At 29.8% G+C, this 13374-nt stretch overlaps 1 protein-coding gene across 6 annotated transcripts in view; it reads right to left on the minus strand.

The window, feature by feature from the left end:
- The window catches only part of LOC119611127 (bromodomain-containing protein DDB_G0280777-like), a 49205-nt gene that overhangs the window by 9388 nt on the left and 26443 nt on the right, over positions 1–13374 (minus strand). For 3 of the 6 annotated variants that reach the window (XM_037966604.1, XM_037966600.1, XM_037966602.1), the window contains exon 2: positions 721–866. In XM_037966604.1, coding sequence (XP_037822532.1) covers positions 721–866 — 146 coding nt within the window. Of the gene's footprint in view, positions 1–711; positions 867–13374 lie in introns of all 6 variants that reach the window. The other 3 variants (XM_037966603.1, XM_037966599.1, XM_037966601.1) reach the window with 1 other exon arrangement.

The following is a 13374-nucleotide window of genomic DNA, read 5'->3' on the forward strand; positions in this document are numbered from 1 at the left end:
ATTACTTAAAATTTACATACTATTTTCTTTCTACAACTTGTTGATTTCATAATGTTTATAAACATTTCATAAGTTAAAATTAATTGGAGAAAAAGATTTCCTTATGTTTAGCCAAGCAATTTTAATGGATAATTATACATTTCTTTCGAAATATTTTCTTTTTATTAATATTTCTTTTTCAAATCCAAGTATTTTATAACAACACCCAATCAAATTAGTTAATTAATTGAAAGCATTTAGAAAAAAAAATTAACAAAAATATGAGATTGAATGATTTTGCCACTACCACAAGCTTTAAATTAATCCAAAAAATAATCATCAATGAAAGTAGTTTTTAGTAGAAAAAGTGTTTAAAATGTGTGATTTTAGAATCTGGGAAAATATACACTGAGAAAAAAGAATATTGTATGATTTTTTTCAATGAAACATACACACGTACACATACTTTGGTTTGTTTACACTGAAAAACATTTTTGTTCGTTTGTTTCTATCTTTCATAGACTTATTCAGAGACACTTTAGTTTGGTGTTTTTTTACAAAAATTTACAAAAAAAAATTTTTAATAAAAATTTTAGAAATTGGGTTGTTCCTTTAGTGTTACTGTATAAGTCTTAGAGAAGTTAAAATGACTTTTTGTGTATAAAAAAATGTCGTTTTTTTGGTTTTTATTTCTGACGCAGCCACTACAGAGCGAGATGATGTGATACTAACTTGTGTTACCTTAAGATCAGCATCATACGGTAGGGTTTTCTCCCATAGATTGGGACCCAAAAAGGCCGTTTGAGCCTCAACATTCCAGAGATCACCTTCTTCTTTGTATTTGTCATCGGGACAAATTACTTCTTTGCTATTCGATGTGGATTTACCTGGAAGTAGAGAAAATGGGGGAAAAAATTTAATAAATATTTTATAAAAACTTTTCAAAAAAAACAATAATTTATTTATACTCTGTTAGTTGTATTTTATATGGTGAATCTTTTGTTATAGAGAATATTGATAGTTTTTGTTTGATTTTTAACAATATTCAATATTATTTTAAATTTATTATTTTATTGTTTTATTTAAACAACTACAATTGCTCAATTTAATTTAAAGACGTTGACTTCATTTTATTAAGGCTATTAACAGTTTGTGCTAAAAGTTAAGGAAATTCCATTCCAAGTTTGTTGATTTTAGTCATGTTTAAGAATAATAAATTGTTGTACAAAAGTTCTTGAAATGTAATATTTCATTCACTTTTTTGCCCGTGATCTGTGATTACCCCTTATGTTTTCTTATCATCAATTTTTATGCCTTTTGTAAAAATCATTCTTTAAACAATTTTTGGCGTCTTTATTGTAAATTGCAGTTAGTTATTTTTAATTTCATTCTCTTCACCAAGTGTCGAGGCGCCTTGATAACATATTTGGCATTGCACTTGATTAAACATTTTTGTTTTTGTAAAAACTAATTTAATTAATAAATAAACAAATAAATAATGAACAACAACAGACATTTTATTTGCTAAGCATGTGACAAGCTGAAAATGTAACTAAAATGATAAAATAAATAGGAACTTTGAAAAGTAGAGAATTTCATGACTCCCATGAACTCTAATACTTTCATTAAGGTTCTAAGGTTTCTGGTTAGAAAAGACAATTTTCTTTATGGAAAAGAAAAGTGTTTTCATGGTATACAATTTTCTCAATAAAAAGTATCTTTATATCTTCTCTAAAGGAAAGTGGCTATAATTCTTCTTTATAGAAAAGTACATCCATGGGAGACCCTTTTCTTCGTAGAAAAACGACTTCATAATAGAGACTTTTCTCTATGGAAAAGTGGCTTCTTGGGAGACAAATTTCTCTGACTTAATGAGATACATATTACTCAATAGAAAAATGTCTTTTTGACAAACACTTTTCCCTATTGAAAATTTACTTCATAAAAGACAACTTTTCTCTGTAGAAAATTTCTCCACAAAAAATATTACTTTCCTTGTAGAAAATTGTCTTCAGTTTTCTTTATAGAAAATAGTCTTTATGAGAGACAGTTTCCTCCATTGAAAAATGTATTCAAAGCAGTAACTTGTCTCTATAGAAAAGTGCCTGATCGTATACGTTTTTCTCTATTGGAAAATGTATCTTTTTCGGTAACAGTGGTTTTAAGGAGACCCAGTTTTCTCTATAGAACAATTTTTGTATTTATCATAAATTTTCATTCATGAGATATACTTTTCTCAATTGTTAATTTTCTCTGTAAAATTTTCTTTATAGAAATGTGTTTTCTTATATTGTCTATAGAAAAGTAGAAACTTGTCTGTATGGAAAAGTGTCTTAATGGAATATACTTTTTTCTATAGAAAAGCAGCAGACATTTTTCACCATTTTTCTCTTTGTAGAAAAATGTCCTCAAAAGACACAGTTTTCTCTATGGACAAATACTTCTTTTTCAGTAACATTTTTCTCTATAGAGAACTTTGTCTTTAAATTTTATAAATTATAGAAGTAATTGCTCTATAGAAAAATGTCTTCGAAAATTTTCTATAAAAAGAAAATTTCTCGTAAATTTTCTATAAAAAGAAAATTTTCTGTAAATTTTCTATTAAAAAAAATTTCTTGTAAATTTTCTATAAAAAGAAAATTTATCGAAAATTTTCTATTAAAAAGAAAATGTATCGAAAATTTTCTATAAAAAGAAAGTTTATCGAAAAATTTTCTTCTTCAATAAAAAGAAAATTTATCGAAAATTTTTCTTCTTCTATAAAAGGAAAATTTATGGAAAATTTTCTATAAAAAGAAAATTTATGTAAAATTTTCTATACAAAGAAAATGTATGGAAAATTTTCTATAAAAATACAATTTATGAAAAATTTTCTATAAAAAGAAAATTTATGGAAAACTTTCTAGAAAGAGAAAATTTATTGAAAATTTTCTATAAAAAGAAAATTTATTGAAAATTTTCTATAAAAAGAAAATTTTTGGAAAATTTTCTATAAAAAAGAAAATTTATGGAAAATTTTCTATAAAAAGAAAATTTATCGAACATTTTCTATAAAAAAGAAAATTTATCGAACATTTTCTGTAAAAAAGAAAATTTATCGAACATTTTCTGTAAAAAAGAAAATTTATCGAACATTTTCTATAAAAAAGAAAATTTATCGAAAATTTTCTATAAAAAAGAAAATTTATCGAAAATTTTCTATAAAAAAGAAAATTTATCGAAAATTTTCTATTAAAAAGAAAATTTATCGAAAATTTTCTATTAAAAAGAAAATTTATCGAAAATTTTCTATAAAAAGAAAATTGATGGAAAATTTTCTATTAAAAAGAAAATTTATCGAAAATTGTCTATTAAAAAGAAAATTTATGGAAAATTTCCTATTAAAAAGAAAATTTTCTATAAAAAGAAAATTTATTGAAAATTTTCTATAAAAAGAAAATTTATCGAACATTTTCTATAAAAAGAAAATTTATCGAACATTTTCTATAAAAAGAAAATTTATCGAACATTTTCTATAAAATAGAAAATTTATCGAAAATTTTCTATAAAAAGTAAAATTTATGGAAAATTTTCCATTAAAAAGAAAATTTATACAAAATTTTTCATTAAGAAGAAAATTTATACAAAATTTCCCATTAAAAAGAAAATTTATCGAAAATTTTCTATAAAAAGAAATTTTATTACATTTTTTAATAAAAAAAAAAAATTAAAAAAGTTTTCTATAAAAAAATTAATCAAAAAATTAAAATTTATCGAAAATATTCTAAAAAAATTAATTTATTTAAACATTTCTATAAAAGAAAACTTTTTCGAAAATTTTCTAATAAAACTATTCTATCAAATGAAATTTTTACAAAAAGTTTCTTCTTAAAGAAAATTTGTCAAAAATCTTCTATAAATTAAAAATTTATCGATAATTTTCCAATGGTTTCAATCAGCAATCTTTTGCATTTGTACATAGAAATCTTTAAAACTTAATTATCACCCCATATTATTAACACATATTAATAATAATAATATTAATTATCAAAACGCCACTATAAATAAATAATTGAAAAATTATTAAAATTAGACCAGACATAATTATCGAAATTTATAATGTGTAAAAATATATAAAAAATTGTAATACAAAGTGAAATTGGGTTAAAAAGTTTTTCCTAGTTTTAATAAAACAATAATTATAAAAAAACAATGTTATTAAAACAAATAGATAATTGTGGAAAAATAAAACAAAAGCAAAAAAAAAGAAAGAAAGAAAAAAATGCTATAAAAACAATAGACTATAAAAATAAGTTTTTGCAAAAAAAAAAAAAAAAATAATAATAAAAAAATTATTAAATAAATAAAAAAATCGCAACACGCAACGTCTAAGTTATAAATAATAATATAATAACAATTTGCACACACATACATATACAAACATGCATACATATTAATAGTGCATAAATAAAAAAACTTTGTAATAATAGTTTTTTTAACCAGTGTTAACAATTGAGCGATTTTTTTATATATATTTTCAAATAAAATAAATTATAATAACTTGTTTTAAGTTTAAGTAAGAGAAATTAAAACTTAACTACAATTTCATATAACGTTTTTTTCATTTAGAACAGTAGGCATCACTTTTTATTTAATTATTTACTATTTTTTACAATTGTCATAAATATGACATGCATGCAGACACTCCTCCATCATTGTTTGCCCTCCTCTCTCTAACACTTATAACAACTTACAAAAAAATTAAAAACAACACAAAAAACCAAATTACACATGCAAAGTCATAGAAAAGTCACAAAAAAGTCCAAAAGTCATGAAATTTTTGCACATTATTTCCGTGTTTTACAAAAAAAAAAAAAAAATCATACACAAATGTAAACAAAATAGCAGCAACAACAACAATGGAAATATACCCAAGACCCGTTATTGTTGTGAGTATAACTTTGATGTTGTACACTGATCAAAAGGAAGGTAAAGAAAGCATACAAACAAACCACTCTTTCTTGCACATGCAAAACCTCTCTGATGTAAAATGTAAATAAACAAAAAATAAAAAAAATCTCTCATATGCTCTCATATCACAAAAATTTGGTTGTGTGTGAAAATAACATAATACCATGATTTTTTACTCCAAAAAAACAGCAACAATTTCTTTTAAGAAATTTAAAAGTTAAGTCATCGTCTGAAGATATTTCTTTTTCAACAGCGTAAAAAAAAGAAGAACAAGAAAAAGAAACTTGTATATAAAACAAAAAAACTAAAAGCGAAAGTGAAATTTTATGTATTTTTGTTTCTTTTGTTGTAAGTCTAGTTATATGTTTGGCCATCTCTTTTTGACTTTGTATTGGCTTGGCTAGTTCTTTTTAACTGATTCATGCTATGTACGCTGTTGTCTGGTTAAACGTCAGAGGGCAAAAGTTTATTACTATTAAAATTTTAGGAAATTTTGTTTAAGAAATCTACAAGAAAAAGTCTATAGTTAAAAATTAACAACATTTACTTTGGTGTGGTTGTAGCGACTTTATCTTCTTCCTATCAATTGAATGGTACTTGGGGCAACTGTTAGAAAAAAAACTTGCACAAAAAGGAAACTTGTTCATTAAACACCCCACTTAATTTAACGAACATTTTCTATAAAAATAAAATTTTTAACGAAATTTTTTTGCAATCAAGAGCTTTGCTCCCTACAAAGCTGCAGCGCCAGATAGCATTTTCCCCGCACTTTTGCAGATGGAAGCGGGACTAGTTTCCGTATATCTGTCTCAGATAGTCACTGCCTGCTTGAAATTAACATATACCCCCATATACCATAAATGGCAGGATGCAAGGGATGAGTTTCGTAATAAATCGTGAATATAAGAAAATCGTTCGAAAAGCCAAACGAGATTCCTGGAAACTTTTCTGTTAACAGGTAGATAGCGTAAATGACGTATCGAAGATAAAAAAGTTCCTATCCAAAACTCATGTTCAGCCAGAATCTATGATCGATGATACGGGTAAGAGGCTGGAGGATACGGAGGAGACAATGAAACTCCTAATAAACTCTCATTTCCCACCCGGTATATCGAATAACATAGACGAACCGATATATTCTATCTAACATGGTTAAAGGGGCAATCAAGAGCTTTGCTCCCTATAAAGCTTCAGGTGCGGATGGCATTTCAGTGCATGCTTGAAATTAATATATACCCCCATTAAATGGCAGGATGTAAGGGTAATATTTATACCCAAACCAGGGGAAACCTAGCTATGCGACACCTAAGCTCTATCGATCGATAAGTCTTTCGTACTTCCTACTTAAAACCTTGGAACGGATAGACAATAATATGCTTAAAAGCAGTATACCAGACAAAGTCCTTAAATATAAGGCAGCATGCTTATGTAAAGGGACGATCGGTAGAAACCGCTTTAAACGAAGTTGTCCACTACATAGGTGAATCCTTCGGTAGCAAACTGTATGCATTGACATCGAAAGCGCTTTCAATAACGTGCATACTGATACTCTTAACCAATACCTAGACCAGTTTTTTATGTTGACCGGGTGCTCCATAACTGGATTAAATACAAGCTAAGTAGCAGATGGATAAGCTGCGAGATGTACGATATAACTATTAGGAAAAAGGTATTTCGATGGTATACCGCAGAGCGGCATTTTGTCACCTTTACTCTGGGTTACCACGATTAATAGCCTCCTAACCGAGAAAGGACTTAGACCTGTCTGCTAATACTTTTAAAGAGAAAGGATCCAAATTACTTGTGTAGAAGAGCTGAGGAGGCTCTGAATGCGGCCACGTGTTACCACGATTAATAGCCTTCCAAGGACTCTAACCGAGAAAGAAAGATCTGTCTGCTATGCAGACGATGTCGTAATACTTTTAAAGAGAAAGGATCCAAATTACTTGTGTAGGAGAGCTGAAGAGGCTCTGAATGAGGCCACGGGTTACCACGATTAATAGTCTTCTAAGGACCCTCACAGAGAAAGGACTTAGACCTGCTATGCAGACGATGTCGTAAAAAGGGAAAGGATCCAAATTACTTGTGTAGAAGAGTTGAGGAAGCTCTGAATACGGTCTTGAGCTGGGCTCAAGCGAGAGGCCTCAATGTTAACCTGGCGAAGACTGAAATTTGTCTTTTCACAAGAAAGACAAAATTTCTGAGTAAAGTGAACCTTGCTTCCTGGACAAGAAAATACTGGTGACAGACAAAGTTAAGTACTTAGGTGTAATTCTCGACCGAAAATTAAAATGGAGACACCACATAGAGGATGGGATCAACAAGGCACATCGGGCGATATGTAGGAGAAATATAGGCACAGGAAATGGGATCTTAGTCCTACTATGAAATATTGGCTTCATAAAAGTGTAATTAGACCAATTCTAGCTTATGCTTCAAAAATCAAGTGGACAAAAAGTGTAATATCAAACTACTACAGAAGGTTCAGCGTTCATGCTGCTTGGGTATAATTGGTGCCATGAGTACTACTTCAACCAAGGTTCTGGAAACGTTGCTAAATATTCCACCAATTGAAACATATTTAAGATATGAGGCGGCGCTTACAGCAGAACGGCTTTACTTTACTTTAGGCGAACTGGTCAAATGCAATCATCCGACGTGCCTGATCGCATACCAGACACAGAATACGTCGGAAACATTGAAACACCGATCCCAGATAGAATGTATTGGTCAAGCGAACCATTACAGCAAATGCCAGTAGGAATCCGTTGTTACACGGATGGCTCTAAATTGGGGACAAAGTGGGCCTGGGGTTCTAACGGAATGTTTAAATTGGATTAGAATAAATTTAGCGCCCACAGCCGTTAATATATTTATCGACAACCATAAGGCAATTAGGGCGATATCAGGTGATGGAATTAAATCTAAGACCGTATTGGATTGTAAGAAAGCTTTAACTGAATACTCTCCCAGAGGTAAGGTTTACATCATATGGGTACCAGGCCACTCGGGAGTAGTCGGCAACGAAAAGGCGAATGTAATAGCTTTAAAGGGAACGGAGCTCGAGGTAGTTAACCTGACAAACGCAAAACCATTCGACACAACAAAAGCTGAATTAAAAATATGGGTGAGAGAATCCCATAAGGCCTCTTGGAATAATGAAACGGTGGGTAAAACCACAAAGATCCTATGGAGTGACCCTGATTAGAGCAAGACGAGAAATCTCCTCAAACATTTTCTGTAAAAAACTAATCTGAAAATATAAATTTAAATGATATTCACTTGTAAAGTTTTCCTCTTCAAAGTATCTGATTAATTTTCTTTAAAGAATCAATTCCTTTACTTCTCTTAAAACCACCAAAAAGAGTTTTTCTTAAAAACCTCTTGTGTGCTTATGTTTAGATCTGTGTCTTTTCTCATACCTTGCTAATGACGATGATGTTGATGTGACGCTCATGATAACCTGAGCTCAGTCATGCTAAGCTAAACAAACATACCAACCAACCTATCCGCCAGTCAAACAGTCAGTTAGTCAGACCCAACGTAAATAAGAAAAATGACTTAAGTCATGGCATGGCAGCTTTCATGTAATTTTAGTATCTCGTTGAGATCTTTTTGAAAGTTTCCGCTTTCTTATTCACTCTCACTTTCAAACTAAACATTGTTAGTTTGTCTTCCTCTTTACTGTGTGTTTATTTGTGTTGTTGTTATGTTGCTTTTTGAATTTCTTTGTTTTTGTAGTTTTCTTAAGACTGGTAAAAGATTTTTGTTTTTTTCGTGGAGGCATAAGTAAATTTATGTGCAGTTTTTTGATACTACCTACTACAGCAGTGTATTTGACTTTTAAAGAAGTTGAGATTTTGGTTTGAAAGAAAATTTCAACTTTTTACTAAAGAAAAAATATATGGTGAATTTTCTTTAATGGCGAAATTGATCAAGAATTTCTTAAAAACACAAAATTGATCGCGAATTTTCTATAAATAGAAAATTGATTGCGAATTTTTTTTGTAAATAGAAAATTGATCGAGAACATTAGAAAAACAAGAAAATATATCGAGAATATTAGGTTTGGGTAAAGAAGGGTTATACACCATACACCGGGTCCCTCGAGAACATTAAGAAAAGAGAACTTTGATTTTGAATTTTTATTAAAGAGGAATTTGATCGAGAATTATTTAAAGAGAAAATTGATCAAGAAGATATTCTATAAATTTGCAATAAATAGAAAAGTGATCGAGAATTTTCAATAAAGTTTCTCTTTGATCATTGATCTCATTGATCAAGAATATTGAATAAATTTACAGTCGAGAAATTTTAATAAAGAGAAAATTGATCCAGAAAATTTCTATTGAGAATATTGATCGAGAATATTTCCTTAAAGAAGAAATTGATCAAGAATTTTCTATATACAGAAAATTATAGAGAATTTTCTTTAAAGAGAAAATTGATCAAGAATTTTTCCTTAAAGAGGAAATTGATCAAGAATTTTCCATACACAGAAAAATTATCGAGAATTTTCTTTAAAGAGAAAATTGATCGAGAATTTTGCCTTAAAGAGGAAATTGATCAAGAATTTTCCATATACAGAAAAATGATCGAGAATTTTCTTTTAAACGAAAATTGTTCAAGAAATTTCTTTATTGAGAAAATTGATTGAGAATATTTCCTTAAAGAGAAAATTGATCAAGAATTTTCCATGCAAGAATTTTCCATGCACAGAATGATCGAGAATTTTCTTTAAAGAGAATATTGATCGAGAATATTTCCTTAAAGAGAAAATTGATCAAGAATTTTCCATATACAGAAAAATGATCGAGAATTTTCTTTTAAACGAAAATTGATCAAGAAATTTCTTTATTGAGAATATTGATCGAGAATATTTCCTTAAAGAGAAAATTGACCAAGAATTTTCCATATACAGAAAATTATCGAGAATTTTCTTTAAAGAGAAAATTGATCGAGAATTTTGCCTTAAAGAAGAAATTGATCAAGAATTTTCCATATACAGAAAAATTATCGATAATTTTCTTTTAAACGAAAATTTATCAAGAAATTTCTTCACTTAGAAAATTGATCGAGAATATTTCCTTAAAGAGAAAATTGATCAAGAATTTTCCACACACAGAAAAATGATCAAGAATTTTATATAAAAAGAACATTGATTGTGAAATTTCTTTATGGAAAAAATAAAGAGAAATTTTATCAAATGATACTGTCTATGTAGGGTATCAACTATTTCACAAACTCTTGCAAATATTTGATATTACCACAATTTTGTTGTGGCTACAACAAGTATTCGCTCACATCTATTAAGTATGAGTGTGTGTCTATTCATGATTTCAAAAAAAAATGCTTTCTTTAGTTACAAACTATTGCGAAATTTAGTTTTTTTTTATAAAAAAAAACATATGACATAAATTTATGTTATGTTTGGTTGTTGTTGTTGTTGTTTTTATGGTTGTGCTACCAAGTCTAACACATTGCTTTAACTAAAATTTCTTTTTAACATTTATGTTGTCTTTCTTTCTTTCTTCTTTCTTTTTAAGCCATTTGTGTAGAATTGGCTTTTTTTCAGCAACAATTGAGTAATAATCAGTATTTTTGTTTTCAGTGGAACGTGTTTGAGGTGAAGTAACACTTTTTTTGTTGCTTAGAAATGAGGACTTGTTTTGTCTACACAATTTTTTGTTTGTTTTTATTTCATATATTTTTGGCCAAAAATGTTACGATTTTTATTGACGTCTCTTCTGTTTTTTTTTGGCATTTTAACACTTTTTTATTACTGCTTTTATTTAAATTTGTCTTGTTCTAACATGAAAAAAAGTACCTGGTACTTTTGTATGTTTTTTTTTTGTGTGAATAAATTTTAAACAACACGTTTGGTTGTAGTTAATAGATATGGATTTTAACAGTAATTTGAATAATAGTTGGTCTTTTGTGTAAACTTTAAGTTACTTTTAGTAAACTTTTTTTTAAATTGAATTTTATTTTTAAGAATACAGTTACATAATTTCTTGTTAATTTGAGACGTAATATGCATATGACTTTTTTAAATTTCGCATTACGCCGTTTGCTCTCCAAAGCTTATGGTGAATATGTCCCATTGCTTTTAACGAGCGAATGATGGTTTGTGTGGCTTAGAAATGATGATTTTGTCACGGATGACAAAGGTCGTCGAGACCAGGCATAACATTTTGAAGACAAGTGCCAACCAAATCACTAGAAGCTACTCAATAAACAATTTTAAGAGTTCGCAATGAGCGGGGAAATTGGCTTACATACGATTTGAAGCCGATAAACCTTGACAGACGATTTGGCATATTCGCGATTAAAAGTGGATCCATAAGTCTTAAGAGTTCATGAAGCCCATTCAACCAGCCGAATCGACTAGAAAGCCAAAAATGCATGGCGCCAAGATGGACATTTTGGCACGGAAGACAGGGATCATCCAGGCTAATCAAAAACAGTTTAGATATCCAGAATTAGAGGATTTACACCATGAATATACGATTTGGTATATTCGAAAAGCTACTAGAAACAAAATAATTTACAAAATGAAAATCCGAAGCGTAAGAGATCGTAAGTGAAGCCCGGTTAACCAAACGAATCGACACCAAAGCCACATATCCAAAGCGCTAAGGTAACACTCTATACAAAACAGTTTGGAGATCAAGAATTGGAGGATTCAAACGAAAATTGGAAATCATATGTGAAACAAGATCAACCAACCGAATCGACACCAAAGCCAACTATCAAAGACGCTAAGGTTGTCATTTTGACACTAAAAACAAAGATCATAAAGTCAAAAACAGTTGGAGACCAAGAATTGCAGGTTTACTCTATGAAATAACGAAAAGTTTCTTGAAACAAAATGAGATCGAAGTCGGGTCAACCAACCGAATAGACACCCAAGTCATATATTCATGGCACTAAGGTAACACTCTATATTAAGCAAAAGAGAGCCAAGATGTCGAAGTGTTTTACTTGAACACCTGCCGGGTTGGGCTTATTTCACGGTTGTACTTTTTCAACCACAGAATGTGCTAACTAGACGAATCACCAACTCCCCTTATTGTTTCTTACACTCCGTTAGCAATTTTTGTACATGGTTACAAAAGAGAGCCAACCAGCTGAATCGACACCGAAGTAATATAAACATGACGTTAAGGTACGTTTTGACCTTATTTCATAGTTGTACTTTGCCACTCCGGTGGCAATTTGCGTACATGATTCACAGAAGAGAGCCAACCAGTTTAATCGACATCGAAGCAATATATATATGACGCTAAGGTAAGTGTTGGCCTTCACGGTTGTACTTTTTCAACCACAGAATGAGCTGACTAGACGAATCACCACCGCCCCATTGTGCTTCTTACACTCCGGTGGCAAATTGTGACATGGTTCACGAAAGAGAGCCAACTAGCTGAATCGACACCGAAGCTATATATACATGATGCCAAGGTAATGCTCTCTATGACACCAAAAGGACATATTATGAGCTGCTGAAATCAAGTCCGACTATTGAAGGAAACCTTTAACGAACATTCAGAAAACGCCCAGCCATGGCAGAGCGAATATTACAAAGCTTGACCTCTTGTTTCAATACTTGTTTAAAACTATTAGTTGCAAATTTTTGCCTAAGTCCCCTTATAGTACAGACCTTGCTACGTCCGAAAACGGCTTGCTATGATCGATGGAAAACGATCTCTTTGGAATAAGCTCCACTTCACAGCAAAACATGTGGCAATACCTCCTTAAAACTATTGGTTGGGAACTTTTGCCTAACGCCCCTTATATTACAGACCTTGCTACGTCCGAAAACTGCCTGCTTTGATCGATGAAGAACGCTCCCTCTGGAATATGCACCACTTCACAACAGACTATTAAATTTATGAAAATTTATTTATTGAGAGATTTTTGGTCAGTGATAAGATTTTCTCTTTCTTATAGGGTTTTCGAGATATTTTGTCCAAAAGTTGTTTGGTCATATTTGAGACGATATTGCAGCTCAAAGACAAATAAAAGACATCTGTAAGTAAAATCTATCGACTTAAAAATAATAGTTTTAACTCCGTATATCTTATTTCTTTCTCGATATATCTTAACCCAAAGTTTGATAAAGGTATCTTTGCGTTGCTATAGTGTCTTAAATATGGTCAAAAATATGTTTTTGTTGAGACACGATATCTTGAAAACCTAATGTGACGGAGAAATTCTGATACCGGATTCGGATTCTGTGCAGCTTAATCTTTCAAAAAGGTATCTGTGTTAAAAATTATTCAACTTTTAATGTTAGCTACTGCTGTGAAATGTTAGCAGCTTCTGATATACAATTTCTAATAGTTTTCATTTAAATTTTGGAAAATTTCCAAAATTTGATTAATGATTTAAACACCAAGGGCTAACAACGTACATATGCACTTAAAACTAAAGAAAATTTATTTT

The sequence above is a fragment of the Lucilia sericata genome, unplaced genomic scaffold (genome assembly GCF_015586225.1).
Source record: "Lucilia sericata isolate MDLA Ls3-8-SP2 unplaced genomic scaffold, ASM1558622v1 Contig001368F_arrow, whole genome shotgun sequence".
Lineage (NCBI taxonomy): Eukaryota > Metazoa > Arthropoda > Insecta > Diptera > Calliphoridae > Lucilia > Lucilia sericata.